Below are 14,523 nucleotides of genomic sequence, written 5' to 3'. Positions count from 1 at the left end.
CAGCATTTTACATCCATTTATCTCCTTGAATCCTGGCTCCTTCTCTTCAGAATCTCACCTCCAGTGTTTACCTCTTTGGAGTGTTTTCTGAAGTTTCTTCTCCCCTGTCCTCCCCCACCCCCCATCATCCATGCACCTTGAGTCTGGGAAAGCCATTTATCAGTTTACTACCTAAGCCGTTGGTCTCCCTGTTCCTAAGTTCTAAAGAATACAACCTTCTTGGAGACTGGGACTTTATTGGTCTGTCCTGTTGTGTCTCCAAAGATATTTGTGAGTGTCTGGCACACAGTAGGTCCTGTAAATATTTGTTATATCAAGGGATGAATCCCAGCAATGACTCTGTGGCAAGTGTACCTCTGCTAATTTCCTTCTCCAGGAATGGGGCAAGGAATCAAACCAAACAGGGAGACTCAGAGCTGGGCTGGCTGCTCCCAGCTCCCATCCGGCCAAGGTGGACACTCACCATCTTCCTTTAGGAGAGAAGGCGGGACTGGGGGCTTAACCAGGAAGGAAGGCCTTTGGCTTGTTTTCACTCTCTTTCTCTGGGAGAGTACAGAGGTTTTGGCCCCCCGTGGAGGCCAGGCTGACAGGATTAGAGGAAACAGCTGGCCCGAGCCAGTGCCCTGTGGGAGGGAGCTCACATTCCCAGGCTTCAGGGAGGGAGCAGCTCCCCGCAGCCCAGTCACATTCCAGGTCGGTCATTTTCCAAAGCCCAGATGTTTGCTAATGAGCTAGGGAAGGGGTTTTTCAGCCCTCCAGCCCCTAGCTCTGGGCCCCACATTAGCTTGGCCCCAAGAGGCTGGCCTAGGGCCAGCAGGCTCTGGCTGCCAGCCCATGCCCTGTGCCAGCCAGGCCTGTCAGGGCAGCTGGAGCTGCACTGCCAGCCAGGTGCATCTCCTGAAGCTTGGAGACTCTGACTTGACAGGTTCTGCCTTTCCCGCTGGGGCCCCACTCCCCTGGGTCCTGTGGGTACAGCATCCCTGCTGAGGCAGCCAGAAGGTGAAGGTGGACTTAGGAGCATGGGCTGTGAGGTCTAGGCCAGCCTTTGTTAGTCACTAGACATGAAGCCTTGGGCATCTAACTACTCTTAGTTACCTTGATTTTCCTTACCTGTATGATGGGGCAATGAGAGGACTGAGATAGATAGGCATTAGATGAGATACAGTGCTTAGTTAATGCCTGCCATAAAACTGCACGTGTTGGCCCTCCAGGTCCCCTCTTCACAGGTGGCCTGGCCAGCTGTGTGGCCTGTCATCATCTCAACTGCAAACTCTGTGCCCCCCTTTTCAGTGTGTGTGTGTGTGTGTGTGTGTGTGTGTGTGTGTGTGTGTGTGTGTGTTTGTGTGTGCCAGTAATGGGACTCAGAACCTGAGTGCTGTCTTCTAGCTTCCTTGCTCAAGACTGGTGCTCTGCCACTTGAACCACATCTCTGTTTCCAGCTTTTTGGTGATACCTTGGAGTCTCATGGACTTTGCCTGTGCTGACTTCGAGCTGCAACCCTGAGTAGCTAGGATCACAGGCACCACCCGCTGGTCCCAGTGGCTCTCTGTGTCCTTGATTAAGTGTTGGGATTATTCCAGAAGCTCCTTGTCACTATCAAGTGCACCAGTTAAGATACCGCCTGATAGCCTGGCTCTGTGTGTGATCTGGCGAGCCCATTAGGCTACCCTGTTAGGCTCCTGCAGCGTGCGGAGTGGGTTTTTAGAAAACAGGTGCTTGGGCCAGGAATGTGGCTCAGGGCTAGAGTGCTTGCCTAGCATGCATGAAGCCCTGGGTTTGATTTCTTGGTACCATATACATTAAAAAACAAAAATTGCTGGAAGTGGTTCAAGTGGTAGAGCATTGGCTTTGAGAAAGCTCAAGGACAGTGCCCATGCCCTGAGTTTAAGCCCAGAACTGGGGGGAGGGGATGAAAGAGAGGGAGGGGGAGAGAGAAACAGAGACAGAGACAGAGACAGAGACAGACAGACGGGGGAGAAAAAAGAAAAGAAAGACGACGTGTTCCTGCCCAGCTAGAGTCCACAGGAAGAACAGCAGTGGCAGGTTTGGTCTGCAAAACAATGAACATTTCCTGAGTGCCTACTGTATACCATGCAGCAAGGCTGGCTTCTGTGGAGAGTGGCATTACCTCCTACTGTGTGTCTTTAGGTGAGCGACTTACCCCTCTGAGCCTGGCTTTTGACAACTCTTAGATGGAGCTGACAGTGGCTGTTTCATACATCTGGTGTGAGAATGGAAACTACTTAGAAAGTCTCTCTGAGCACACAGAGTTATGATAATTGTTATCTATAGATTACTTCATTACACTATATACATCAGACAGCTGCACACACACACACACACACACACACACACACACACACACACACACTCGGAGTGGTGGTCTTGGGAAGGCTTTCCAGTCTGGGGCAGGAGGACAGAGGAGCCCAAGGAGGAGAGAACGTGTACCGAGAGGAGACTCGCTGGGTTTGAGAGTGCCAAGAGGCTGGGGTAGCCTGCACAGGAGCCCCTCGGGTATTGCCCGGCCTTAGGGCTTCACTTGAGCAGGAAGGGCCTCCTCGGGCACGCAGGAAGCGGGTTAATACCCGGCAAGGTGGGGTAAATACATGGACGTTGGTAACTCTGATGTGCTGCAGTCTTCAGGTCCCACAACTGTCCCCGTCGTGCCTCTCGCCGGTACTTTCGGGGAACAAAGCGGAGCTCAGGAAGTCACTGGGTGGATAACCCCCTCCCCGGCCCCGCCCAGCCATCCAGATGGACCCGGACCGGGGCGCTCCGCTCGTCCCAGGGGCCCAGGAAATGAGTCGGTTTTGCAGAGCTCTGATCCGGAGAGGCAGGCTGGGCGCTCGGGTCCCTCTCGGGATGCTTAAACCCAGTGGCCTGGTGGCGATCCGAGGTACCAAGGGCGCCCAGCTGAGCCGGGCCGCGCTCTCGGGAGCAGCTAGGATGGGCGCCGGACGACGCGGAATGGAGCGCGGCCGCGCCCAGAGCAGGTCTACAAAGCCCAGCTCCCACCAGAAAGGGCGCCTCCGGGCATCTTTGTCACCCCAAGGCTTGGCATGACCTGACAGCCCAGTCTTGGAAAAAGTCAGGCGAAAGGGAGGGCGCCTGAGAACCGGCTGGGGCGCCCGGCGCGTGCCCTTTTCTCTTCGGCGCCGGCTAGGCGTCCGGGCCGCCGCACCGCGCCGTCGGGTCGGGCCGCGCCGTGGCCCGGCCAGGCGATCGCGGGCGGACGGCCGCTCCCTTCGGGCGCGCAGGAGGGGCGCTGCGCCCGCCGGGTCCCGGCCCCTCTCCCCGCCCGCCCGCGCTCTCCCGCCCCGCGCTCTCCCGCGCGTCCCTCCCCTCGCTGCCCCCGCCCTCGCTCCCTATTTGGAGCGGAGACTCCCTGACGTCGGAGCCGCTCCTCTCGCCGCTCCCCCGCACCGTGCGCCCGCCCGGGCTGCAGACGGCGCGCCGCACAGTCCAGTCGAGCCTCGCGGGGCCGCCCCGGCTCTGCCTGCCGCCTCGCTCAGCCTCCCGGAGCGCCGGGGCCCGCACCCGGCTCCGAGGACCCGGCGGGTGCGCCGCGCTCCCCGCCGCCGCCGCCCTGAGTGGTAAGTCCCGCCCGGGCCGCGCGCGGGCGCCGAGCCGCTGGAGGCTCCGGCCGTGCCCGCGGAGCGCCGCGCCCCCGGCCGCCAGCTGCGATCGCCTCGCGTCTGGAGTTCGGGGGCTCGGCGGGCGCCTCCGGACGCCGGCTCCGGGGGACGCGGGCGCGGCCACGGGTGGCCCGGGCGTACCGCTGCGTCCGGAGCCCGGCCGCGACCTCGTCCCGGGGTTCCGATCGCGGCCCAGAGACAAAGTGGGGGCGGCCCCAGGGTCCGGCCGCCGGGTCCGCGCGCCCTGCGGCTCCGCCGGGCCTCGCCGCGCCGCCCGGATTCTCGGACGCTCCGGCCTCCCTTCGCCCCATTCTCGAGTCTGCGCCCGCACCACGGTGGCCGCGGCTTTCCCTCGCTCCGTTTCCACCCCACTCTTTCTCGGGTTCTGTCCGGCTGGTTCCTCCTCCGTGTTCCATTTTCCTGGGTTTGCGTCGGTGCCCTCTTGTTTTCCCTCGGTCTTCCTCTCTGGGTGCTGTCTGCCCACCTCCCTGAGCCCCAGCCTCGGTTCCCAGACCCCCGGTGTCCGGGGCTCGCACCCCCAGGTGGGTTTGTGGATAGTTTATCAGGCCTGGCCAAGCCCTTCCCCCCCGCTGCTCGCTCCGGACCTGGCCTAGGTGACCCCCGTGGAGCAGAGGCTGGGACAGGGACGGCCAGCTTTCACCCCCCGCTCGGTTTCTGAAGAGTTTCCACCCTCCCGAGGCCGCTTGCACAACAGGGCCCGGCTGCCGGCCACCTGCCTGCCCGCCGCCCGCTGCCAGGGCGGGGCGATTCAGATTCGAAAGTTTACAAGGCTGGGGAAGGGAGCAGCTGTCTGCTTAGGGCTGCTCAGGAGGCCGGTGGGCATCGAGAAAGAAGGCCACAGTTCTGGGCTTCCTGAGGCCATCAAGCCTGTAACGGGTGACACCCCAGGAAAGCTGCCTGCTGGCCCAGGTTGGGTCCTGGGAGGAGTAACTTGTCCACAAGCCCCCCCCCCCCACCCTTTGTTCCCGCCTCAGGAGACTGCCCCCAGATGCTATGGCTGCCTCTGTGGTTTGCCTGCAGTTGGGGCCAAAGAAGACACAGGCTGCAGCTTTTGCTTGGTGATCCCCCATGGGTCTCTACCCACACTTGTGAGCCCCACCTGTCTCCTGGACCTGTGTGTTGGAGGAGTGGGGAGAGTAGGTGTTCTGCCTTAGCCAAGGATATGGCCTCATTAATTTAAAGTGAAGTTTCAGGCTGAGTTTAGCTCCTTTCCTTCCACCCGCAACCCCAGGGGTCGGAGGCTGTGACTGGCCGGGCAGGCAGGGCTGTTGGTGAGCCTTGGGACTTCTGCTGAGCAGATGTGCAGGCCAGCCCGCAGTGGCTTGTTAGCATGGATGTGTGCTGGAGACTGTTTTGGGTCTGTGGGTAGCAGGGCTAATGGCTCAGCTTGGGGGTCTTGACACCGAGGTGGCCAGGGCTGGAAGGCAGAACTGCCTGGTGGAAGCAGGCTGGCCCAGTTGGCATGAGCATGACCTTGCATATCAGCCGGCTGGACAGCGGGTTCATGCCCTGGCCAGCCCAGCACTAAAAGCAAGTGGGAAGGAAGGAAGGAAGCCGCCCTGTGGTGAGACTGGGGTCGTGGAATCACAGTAGCGGAGGCCAAACTTCCCTAGGGAATCTGGCAAAACAGACATGCCCAGGTCCCGCTGCCCATTTCACATGTGGCAAACATGGCCTTTAGGTGAGGCTGGGTCTGTAACCACTGGACTGTCCTGCCTCCGGGCACATGGTGAGGCAATAGATTGTCTTTGGCTCAATCATATCCTGGGACCCCCAAAGCCCCCTGGAAACCCTGACTGTGAAACCCTGCAGGCTGACCATGGCTGGGCCTGGCCTGAGTGAGTATGGACCTCAGGCCTGGCACTGCCTTGTCCCTACCGAGAGCAGCGTTTTCAGTTGCACCATTCAAGGAAGTCCCTGAACTCATTCCAAGACCTGAGGATTGCCCCACCCTGGTGGATCACTGAGCCTAGGGCTGCGGCCACCGGTGCCACACCCTCTGTGCCACCCCGCATGCGCAGCCCGGCATCCAGGCCACTGTATCTAGAGGAGGTGTCGTTCCTTGACCCCTGTCTTCTGGGTGGGCTCAGCAAGTGGGTGTGTTAGGGGCCACTGCACAGTGTATAAACCCTTCCAGCCATCCTCTCATTTGCTTGAGGTGTCCCTCAAATTGAGTTTCCATGCTTAGTGGCATTCTGAAACACAAGCCTGCCGTGTCACCCTCTCCAGCGGGTCGTCTCCAGGGAGCCAGGAGTGCTCCACGCTAGCACTTAAGTCACAGATCCACTTGTGACTTTTTTTGGGGGTGTTTACTTGGAGATAAGACTCTCATGGACTTTCCTGCCTGAGCTAGCCTTGAACCTGAATCCTCAGATCTCAGCTTTCTGAGTAGCTGATATTAGAGGCACGAGCCACTGGTCCTTCTTGTCTTTAAGAACACTTACAGGGATGGGAATGTGCCTAGGATGCATGAAGCCCTGGGTTTGATTCCTCAGTACCACATACACAGAAAAGGCTGGAAGTGGCACTGTGGCTCAAGTGGTAGACTGCTAGCCTTGAGCCAAAGTAGCTCAGAGACAGTGCCCAGGCCCCGAGTTCAATCTCCAGGACTGGGTGTCTGGGTGGGGGGGTGGGGAGCACCTACAGATGCCTGGATGGTCATACCCTGCTCTGTGCACGCTGGGCCTGAGCATCTGCATTTCTGGAGAGCATCTCACTGGGGCTCTCTGGGTTCTGGTAAGTTTGGAGTGGCCCCAAAGGCCTGTCTGGAAGTCCAGGGCTGTGTCCTTGCTCACCTGACCTCCTTGGCCTTGCTGAGGGACTTTCCTGTTCAACATCCCCAAGAGATACCACAGGGCCTGTCGTGGCTCCCTTCCCAGGCTGTTCTTGTGAGTTTCCAGAGTTGAAATGGGTCTGCTGGTTCTTTTCTGTCTGGTGGTGCAGGGCCCTCGGAGGAGCCCACTACTGCTAAAGGCACCTGGCTAGGCTTCACTCTGGCCATGAGGCTCTAGGATCTGCCACAGCCACATGTTTGACTTTGGAGAATCAGTGGAATTTGAACTCTATTGTGTGGCCTCTTTAAGTTTCAGCTGGGGCAGTAGCTGAACACCAGAGAGCTGATAGGAAGAAGTGAGGGGGTCTCTCACTGTTGCTTGTTTCTTTCTCTAGCAGCCCACCTATAGCTACCTGCTAACAGTACAGGGTCAAATCCTGGCTTCCCTCTCCAGCCTTGTCCCAGATGCTGGCCGTCCTTTCCCATGATCCCCCCTAGGGAAAGAGTGAGCCTCAGTGGGCATTTTCTTCCAGTCATTTCAGTTCTTCCCCAAGGGGAGTGTTTAGGCTTCCTGTTTAGGGTTGGGGAAGAATTCTAAGAGGTAAAGTGTAGGGCCAGGAGTTTGGCCTAGTGGTTAAAGTGCTTGCCTAGCATGCATGAAGACCCAGGTTCGATTCCTCGGTACCACATATAGAAAAAAAAGCCGGAAGTGGCGCTGAGGCTCAAGTGGTAGAGTGCTAGCCTTGAGAAAGTCCAAGGACAGTGCTCAGGCCCTGAGCTCAAGCCCAGGACTGGCAAAAAAAAAAAAAGAGGTAAAGTGTAGGTAAGAGGGCTGGGGCCAACATGAGAGCCATGCTTCTGGTAGGAGTGTTCAGTCTGCTGGAACCTGGGCTGTTGGAGTGGCCTCACTGCCCTGCTTTGAGCTCCTGGCAGGGCAGGGTGCATTCTGTTTACAGGTGGCCTGCCTTTGTTTATATTTCATCCCAAATGTCCACACAGCTGGCCCCAATAAACTGTGCCTGATCTCCAGACCACTGACTGTCCACCTCAAGTGCACCATCACCTCCTCTCCAAGGGTCTCAGCATGGCTTAACTTCAGCCCAAACCTGCTCTGAAGCCTCAGTTCTACTCCTAATCCTACTCCAACTCAGACTCATTCACCCTCCCCTGGGGTCATTACAGGCAGTCAATCTCAAATCCTCTGAGACCCCAGCACCACTCCGTGCCTCAGTGTTGTCCTGGCCCCACCTGGCTTGTTGTTCTCAAGGAGGCACAATGGGGTCAGGTAGGCAGCAGAGATGTCAAGAGGAGCCAGCCTGGCCGCCAGGGAGGGCCCAGGGAGCTCTAGTTTTACATGGGCTTTAGGGCCCTGAGCTCAGGCTGATTTTCTAGGGAGGGCAGAGGACCTCTCAGGGGCAGGAAGTCTCTTGGATACTCAGCTTGCTGTAGAAAGCAGCTAGAAACAAGCTTGTTCTATTTGGTAAGATAGAGTTGTACCAAAATCACAGGTTTTGCCGTGCATCTTGTGGGCCAACTGGAAATGTGTGGGTGAGAGCAGGGATGGGGCAGATGAAGGGGGTGGGGGACTGCCCACCCTCTCTCCCCAGCTTCTCTGTTTCTTGCTGGGCCAGGGGTGGAGGCCACTGCAGAGGGAGATGGGGAGAAGGGTGTGAGATGTGCTGGATGAAAGCTGGGCCGTGGAGTGGGCAGGCTGCCACTGGCCTCTAGCCCTGCCCAGCTAGCCCACCCCGATTTCTCTGCAGGGGCAGGCCAGCCCCAAATCCCTGGACACTCTGGACCCTTGACAGAGCACCTGCTGCTGTCACCCCTACATGCTTTCTGGAGAAGATGGGCCACAAGGGCTTGTTTTATATGGCTAGTCCATCCTCACCCTGGTGCCTGGGCCTGCTTCCTCTACTGCCCTTTGGCCTCACTCATGCCCCTCTGGGGATCACCCGAGTCAGAGCCCCTGACCGAGTTGGAACAACAACAAAAAAACAAGAACAAAACAAGTTCCACTTCCACCTAAGAGCTTTCACTGCTCAAGTCCCCAAGGGGACTCTTGACAAGCTCTCGGGCTGTGAAAACGCGGGCCTAGGTCACCTCTCTCATTTTACAGATGAGGAAACAGGTCTGAGAGCCTAACAGTTACCCAGCATATGTGTGTCCATCACCCAGTATCACTGTCCCAGTGAGGGGTGCCCCATCTTAGGCACCATTCTTACTTCCAAGTCTCTGTGAGCCCCACCCCCAATGCTTGTTTGTTTTTTGAGGTGGAGATGGGGGTGAAACCTGGAGAAAGGTACAGTTGAAGCCCCGAGGGCTGGGTCCCCTCCAGTGACTTCTTGAGACACAGGCTATCCTGCATCGCCATCTTCTGGTCAGTTTTGGTATTGCTCTTCCAGGGCTCAGCTTTAATCATCTCAGATTCCTATGGCCAGGGTGGTCTAGTAGGGCATCTTAGGAGGAAGTATATCCAACTGAATGGCATAAGACTTCACTGTGCCAGGGAGGTTGAGCTGAACTCCCAGGGACAACTAGGCAGTACCTTTCCAGGTAACAGAATGGGGTCATCTACCCAGAGGCTGTGTGGACAGTCAATTGTGAGTGGTGCTGGGTTCACATCCAGATGGCCCTGCTAGTGTCAGGCAGATGTTGCCACACTGAGCTGCATTCTCACTCCCACTTTCTCTACACTCCCCATTCTCCTGGAGGACTCCCAGTATGGGCGGGGCGGGGGGGGAGGTAGGAGCTTGTAACTTTCCCTGCTGGACGTGTCCTGGGGCATTTAGTGCCCTCTTGGTAATTGCTGGCGTTAGCGTCTGCCTTGCTGAGGAAACTGAAACACACAGATACAGTAATTTGCTCAAGGTTATGTGGTAATTTATAAAAGCAGCACATTTCTCCAAGTGTAGCTCATACCTCAGGAGGCTGAGATCTGAGGTTGATGGTTCAAAGCCCTCCTAGGACAGAAACGCCCATGAGTCCTTTATCTCCAGTTAACCAGCAAAAAGTCCAAAGTGGAGGGATGGCTCAAACAGTAGAGGGTCAGCACTGAGAGAAAAAACTAGGCAAGATGGCCAAGCCCAGGGTTGAAGCCCTAATAATGGAAAACTATATATATATATATATATAATAAATGAATGAAGTATCACATTAGTTACTTTATTATTTGTGAGGCTCATTTAATGCCTCCTTTACTGCTGGTGCCAGTGTCGCACCTGTAATCTTAGCTACTCAGGAGGCTGAGATCAGAGGGTCAAGGTTCAAAGCCAGCTTGGGCAGGAAAGCCCATGAGATTGTATTGTAAAGGTGACGAACAGGGAGGTTGCGGTTACATAAAGTAATGAGTTTCTTTTTGAACACTGTTAACCCCCTGCCTCATTTTTTTATTAAAGAATTTATTACCATTGATTTTTACATCATATTTCAAATGACGAGTTTAATAAACAAGTATTCCCTCCCTCATTTTATACTGCTTTGCCCCTCCCTCCAAGTTATGAAGTTTATTTTCAACAGCGTCTAGAGAGTATCACTGCTGTGTTAGCTCGTCCTTTGTGGCTGTTTCCATGAGACTCTTGTTCTAATAAACTACTCAGAAAAAGCCAGAAGTGGTACTGTGGTTCAAGTGGTAGAGTGCTAGCCTTGATTACAGAGAGGCTCAGGGACAGTGCTCAGGTCCTGAGTTTAAGCCCTAGTACCAGCAAACACACACACACACACACACACACACACACACACACACACACACAGAACTACTTCCTTTACCCTCCTCTTTCTTTCTTTCTTTTTTTTTTTTTTTTTTTTTTTGCCAGTCCTGGGCTTGGGGTCAGGGCTTGAGCACTGTCCTTGGACTTTCTCAAGGCTAGAGCTCTACCACTTGAGCCTCAGCACCACTTCCGGCTTTTTTCTATGTATGTGGTACCGAGGAATCGAACCCGAGTCTTCATGCATGCTAGGCGAGCACTCTGCCACTAGGCCAAACTCCCGGTCTACCCTCCTCTTTCTTTTCCTTCTTTCCTTCCTTCCTCAAACCCTCCCTCCCTCCATTTTTTCTTTTTCCCCCACGCGAGAGTGTGTGTGTGTGTGTGTGTGTGTGTGTGTGTGTGTGTGTGCGTGTGCGTGTGTGTGTGCGCGCGCGCGTGCGTGCGCATGTGCTATTACTAAGCTTTTTTTTGCTCAAGGCTAGCACTCTACTACTTGAGCCACAGCTCCACTTCTGGCTTTCGGTGGTTTATTGGAGATAAGAGTCTGAACGATTCTGCCCAGGCTGGTTTCAATCCTCAGATCTCAGCCTCCTGAGTAGCTGGGATTGTGAGCGTGAGTCACCAGTGCCAGGCACCACTCTTCTTTGTACCCATATGACAGCAGGACAGTTTGGAGGTTTGGGGATTCTAAATACCTTATTGCAGGCATACTTGAGTGGGAGAGCTGGCTTTGAACCCAGGGCTGAGTCCATGCTCATAACACCACCACTCGCCCTCACCTGCCCTCTGTGCTCAGTTTCAGGGCTCAGGAGGCTGCGGGCACCATGCTTCGGGTCCTGCTGGGGGCTGTCCTCCCTGCCATCCTGCTGGCTGCGCCCCCGCCCATCAACAAGCTGGCCCTGTTCCCGGACAAAAGCGCCTGGTGTGAAGCCAAGAACATCACTCAGATTGTGGGCCACAGCGGCTGCGAGGCCAAGTCCATCCAGAACAGGTGGGGACCCCCCCCAACCCGTCCTGGGGGGGGGGTGAGCTTAGGGGCCTAGGAGGGAGGAAGATCAGGGCTGCCTCCCCGGTGGTGATGCCCCGTGCCTGCTGCTCCCACAGGGCCTGCCTAGGACAGTGCTTCAGCTACAGCGTGCCCAACACCTTTCCGCAGTCCACAGAGTCCCTGGTGCACTGTGACTCCTGCATGCCAGCCCGGTCCACGTGGGAGATTGTAAGTACGAGGTGGGGGGCAGTCAGGAAGCCTCCCCACCCCTGCCGTGTGCTGGAGAAACGCTGGGGGCCTTCCACGGGCGGGCACACTGTTTGCACTAACTTGTAGTGGACTAGGGATCTTTCTGAAGCTGCTGTGTGCATGTCACTCCGTCCTGAAGTTCTGCCCACAGTTATGGGCTGAGTCCAGAGTTTCTGTTCCCCCTGTGGGGGCCTGCACAGCCTGGGTCACTAGTCTTGCCCACTTTTCTTTTTGTTTTTTTTTTTTTTCTTGCCAGTCCTAAGGCCTGGGCATTGTCCCCGAGCTTCTTTTGCTCCAGGCTAACACTCTACCACTTAAGCCACGGTGCCACTTTTAGCATTTCCTATTTATGTGGTACTGAGGAACTGAAGCCAGGGCCTTGTGCATGCTAGGCAAGCACTCTGCTACTAGCCAAACTCCCTACTTTAGAGCCACATTTTTGGTTTTTTGTTTTTTTAAGTCCTCCTTACCTGTCTTTTCTACTATAGAGCCTTTGCATCTGCTCTTTGTGCTGCTTGGAAAACTTTTTCTCCTCCTCCTCCTCCTCCTCCTCCTCCTCCTCCTCCTCCTCCTCCTCCTCTGTTCATTTCTATTCTTCTGCTTTTGGCTCAAACACCATTTCCCAGAGTTCGTTTTCAGACCCCCTGAGTGAAATCACTGTGCCAGGGGCCCTCAGAGCTCTTTGTGCCTCCTCCTTGAATACTTGTCACTTCTGCAGCCCTCCAGACATATAGGGTGATTCAGCCAGACCAGTTCCTTGAGGGAAAGTGCTCGTTCTCATGCCTCAGAGCTGGATGGAAGGAAGGCAGAAGGCTGGGAGTGGGGCTTCTCTGAGGATGTGATATCTATCTTAGCTCTGATTCAAAGACTGCTCAGGATTTCATATGCCTCATTTGGCAAGTAGTAGGTGGATGGGCTGGAAAAACCCTTCTTTTTTTGGGAGGGGGGTCATAGGCCTTGAACTCATACTGGGCGCTATCCCTGAGCTCTTCAGCTCAAGGCTACCACCCTATGCTTGAGTCAAGCCCCACTTCCCATTTTTCTAGAGGTTAATTGGAGATAAGAGTCTCAGGTCCTTTTGTGCTCGGGCTGGCTTTGAACCTTGATCCTCAGATCTCATCCTTCTGAGTAGTTAGGATTACAGGTGTGAGCTTCTGTGCCCAGCTTGGAAAAATCGTTCTAGGCAGAGGAAGCAGCATGTGCAAAGGCTCTGTGGCAGATGAGTTGTCACAGGTCTGGGGAGTGGTAAAGGTAGGGGGTGGAGACATCAGCCAGGGTGAGCCTGTATTTCCTGGATGGCCTAAGAAAGGAGTCAGGCTCTTTCTCCTTGGAATGCTGAGGGAAGGTCTCTGCCCCCACCCTCCCTGGGCCAGGGTCTGGGAGGGAGGATAAGCAGCGATGACAGGACTGGGGATGGTCTCTGGGGAGTTCCCTGGGCCTCAAGGAACATCCCTGTCCCCTCCCCAGGTGACCTTGGAATGCCCCGGCCATGAGGAGGTGCCAAGGGTGGAGAAGCTGGTGGAGAAGATTGTGCATTGCAGCTGCCAGGCCTGTGGCAAGGAGCCCAGCCATGAGGGGCTGAGCGTGTATGTGCAGGGCGAGGACGGGCCGGGCTCCCCTCCTGGCACCCACCCCCACCCTCACCCCCACCTGGGGGCACAGACCCCAGAGCCCGAGGAGCCTCCTGGAGCCCCCCACACCGAGGATGAGGGGGCTGAGGACTGATGTGCCCCCCAACTCTTCCTCCCCACCCGTCCCCCTGTGGAATGTTGGGTCTCATCCTCTGGGGGCGGGAGCATGGGGAAACGCAGGAGCCCCCCCACCCCCTTGGCACTGGATGGACTTGGAATCTGACTTGGACTTGGAATGCTGCTGGGTTGCCATGGAGACCTGAAGGGGCGGGGCCAGAGCCAGGCTGCCCCAGTTAATATATGCAAGGGGGGGAGGGGAGCCCAGGTCTTGGGGGCTCTTTGGGGAAGGGGGTGCCCTTCCTTGCTGTCTTCTAGAGCTGTACCCTTGGGAGCTGCTGAGGAGTGAGGGGAGACGTTGAGATGGCCAGAGGCCCCCCACAGTTTCCTGGTGGGGCAGGATCCCCGGGGACGTGGGGGCTAAGGGTGGGTACCAGGCTGGCCTTTGCCTTGCAGGAAGGGTGGGCTCCGAGGACCCGCACTGGCAGGAGCAGGCAGCTCCAGCCCTAGTTTCTTCCCCAGCTCCCCTTCCCCATGTCTTCCTGCTAGGACACAGACTTAGGGGCAGGCCGGGGCAGGACCCTGCGGACAGTCTGGGCCTTGCTCTGCCACCAGTGGCTTGTCTGCTGTTGGGTGGGGTGGGGGTGGGGCAAAGGAAGAGCTTTGGTGGCCAGAGGGAGTGGGTGAGCCCTGAGCATCACCGCAGGAAGGCGACCCCTGCCCCCTTCCCCCCTGTAGAGCACCCAGTGTCTCCTACGCCACGTCTCTGGGTTCTAAACCCCTTAGAATACTGCAGAGCCAGCCCTGCTGCCTCTGCTGGTATCTGATGGCAGGGACCCCAAATCGATGACGAATGAGCCTCTTGGACAGGAGGCCCCCGTGTGTCCCCCCACATCTAGCTCCAGATTCCCCGCCCCTCCCAGCTGCACTTTACCCTTAGATGGAGGGTGGGGACAGGGGCAGGTAGGTGGCCAGGGCCCTCTGTCCCTGTCCTCCCTGTGTGGTTCCTTTGTGCCCAGGGTGCTGCCAGCCTACCATCCTGCCCCTTCCTCCCCCCACCCCGGGCTGCCCCATCCACGGCTGTTCTGACAAGAGCTTCCGCAGAGCTTGTGACCAGTAGATGTCTTCTCCACCCACTTGAGTCTCCTCACCAATAAATGCCTTCAATGCCTGCGATTTCTTCCCTGTGGGCCGTCTCCCTCTCCCCCTCCCTGTATCCCCTGACTCCCTTCCCCATGCGTGTGCCCTGCTCACTGGCGTGTGGCCTCCATCCCTTCCCAGTGGTGCCTGTTTCTGTCCACCAGGACTGGAGTTTTGACCCTTGGTTCCCTGGACTTGCCTCCTGCCCTGTCTTCAATCTCAGTGACCCCTGCATTAGTGCTTGTTGGTGGCCCCAGTCTGGCCTGTCGTCCCCCCAGGAGAAGAACAAACAGGAAGCCAAATCCGTTGGTCAGCCCGGTGT

General features: G+C 56.7%; 1 protein-coding gene across 1 annotated transcript; it reads left to right on the top strand.

The window, feature by feature from the left end:
* Positions 1-3,410: 3,410 nt before the first annotated feature.
* Nbl1 (NBL1, DAN family BMP antagonist) lies at positions 3,411-13,194 on the top strand. Its single transcript, XM_090335693.1, has 4 exons — positions 3,411-3,593; positions 10,933-11,127; positions 11,241-11,352; positions 12,841-13,194. The coding sequence occupies exons 2-4, from the start codon at positions 10,961-10,963 to the stop codon at positions 13,096-13,098; spliced, it is 537 nt and encodes a 178-aa protein (XP_090191819.1). The 5' UTR covers positions 3,411-3,593; positions 10,933-10,960; the 3' UTR covers positions 13,099-13,194.
* The last annotated feature ends 1,329 nt before the right edge of the window (positions 13,195-14,523 follow it).

The sequence above is a fragment of the Megascapheus bottae genome, chromosome 6, assembly GCF_031878675.1.
Source record: "Megascapheus bottae isolate mThoBot1 chromosome 6, mThoBot2.hap1, whole genome shotgun sequence".
Lineage (NCBI taxonomy): Eukaryota > Metazoa > Chordata > Mammalia > Rodentia > Geomyidae > Megascapheus > Megascapheus bottae.
This window is presented reverse-complemented; position numbering and strand designations above follow the sequence as displayed.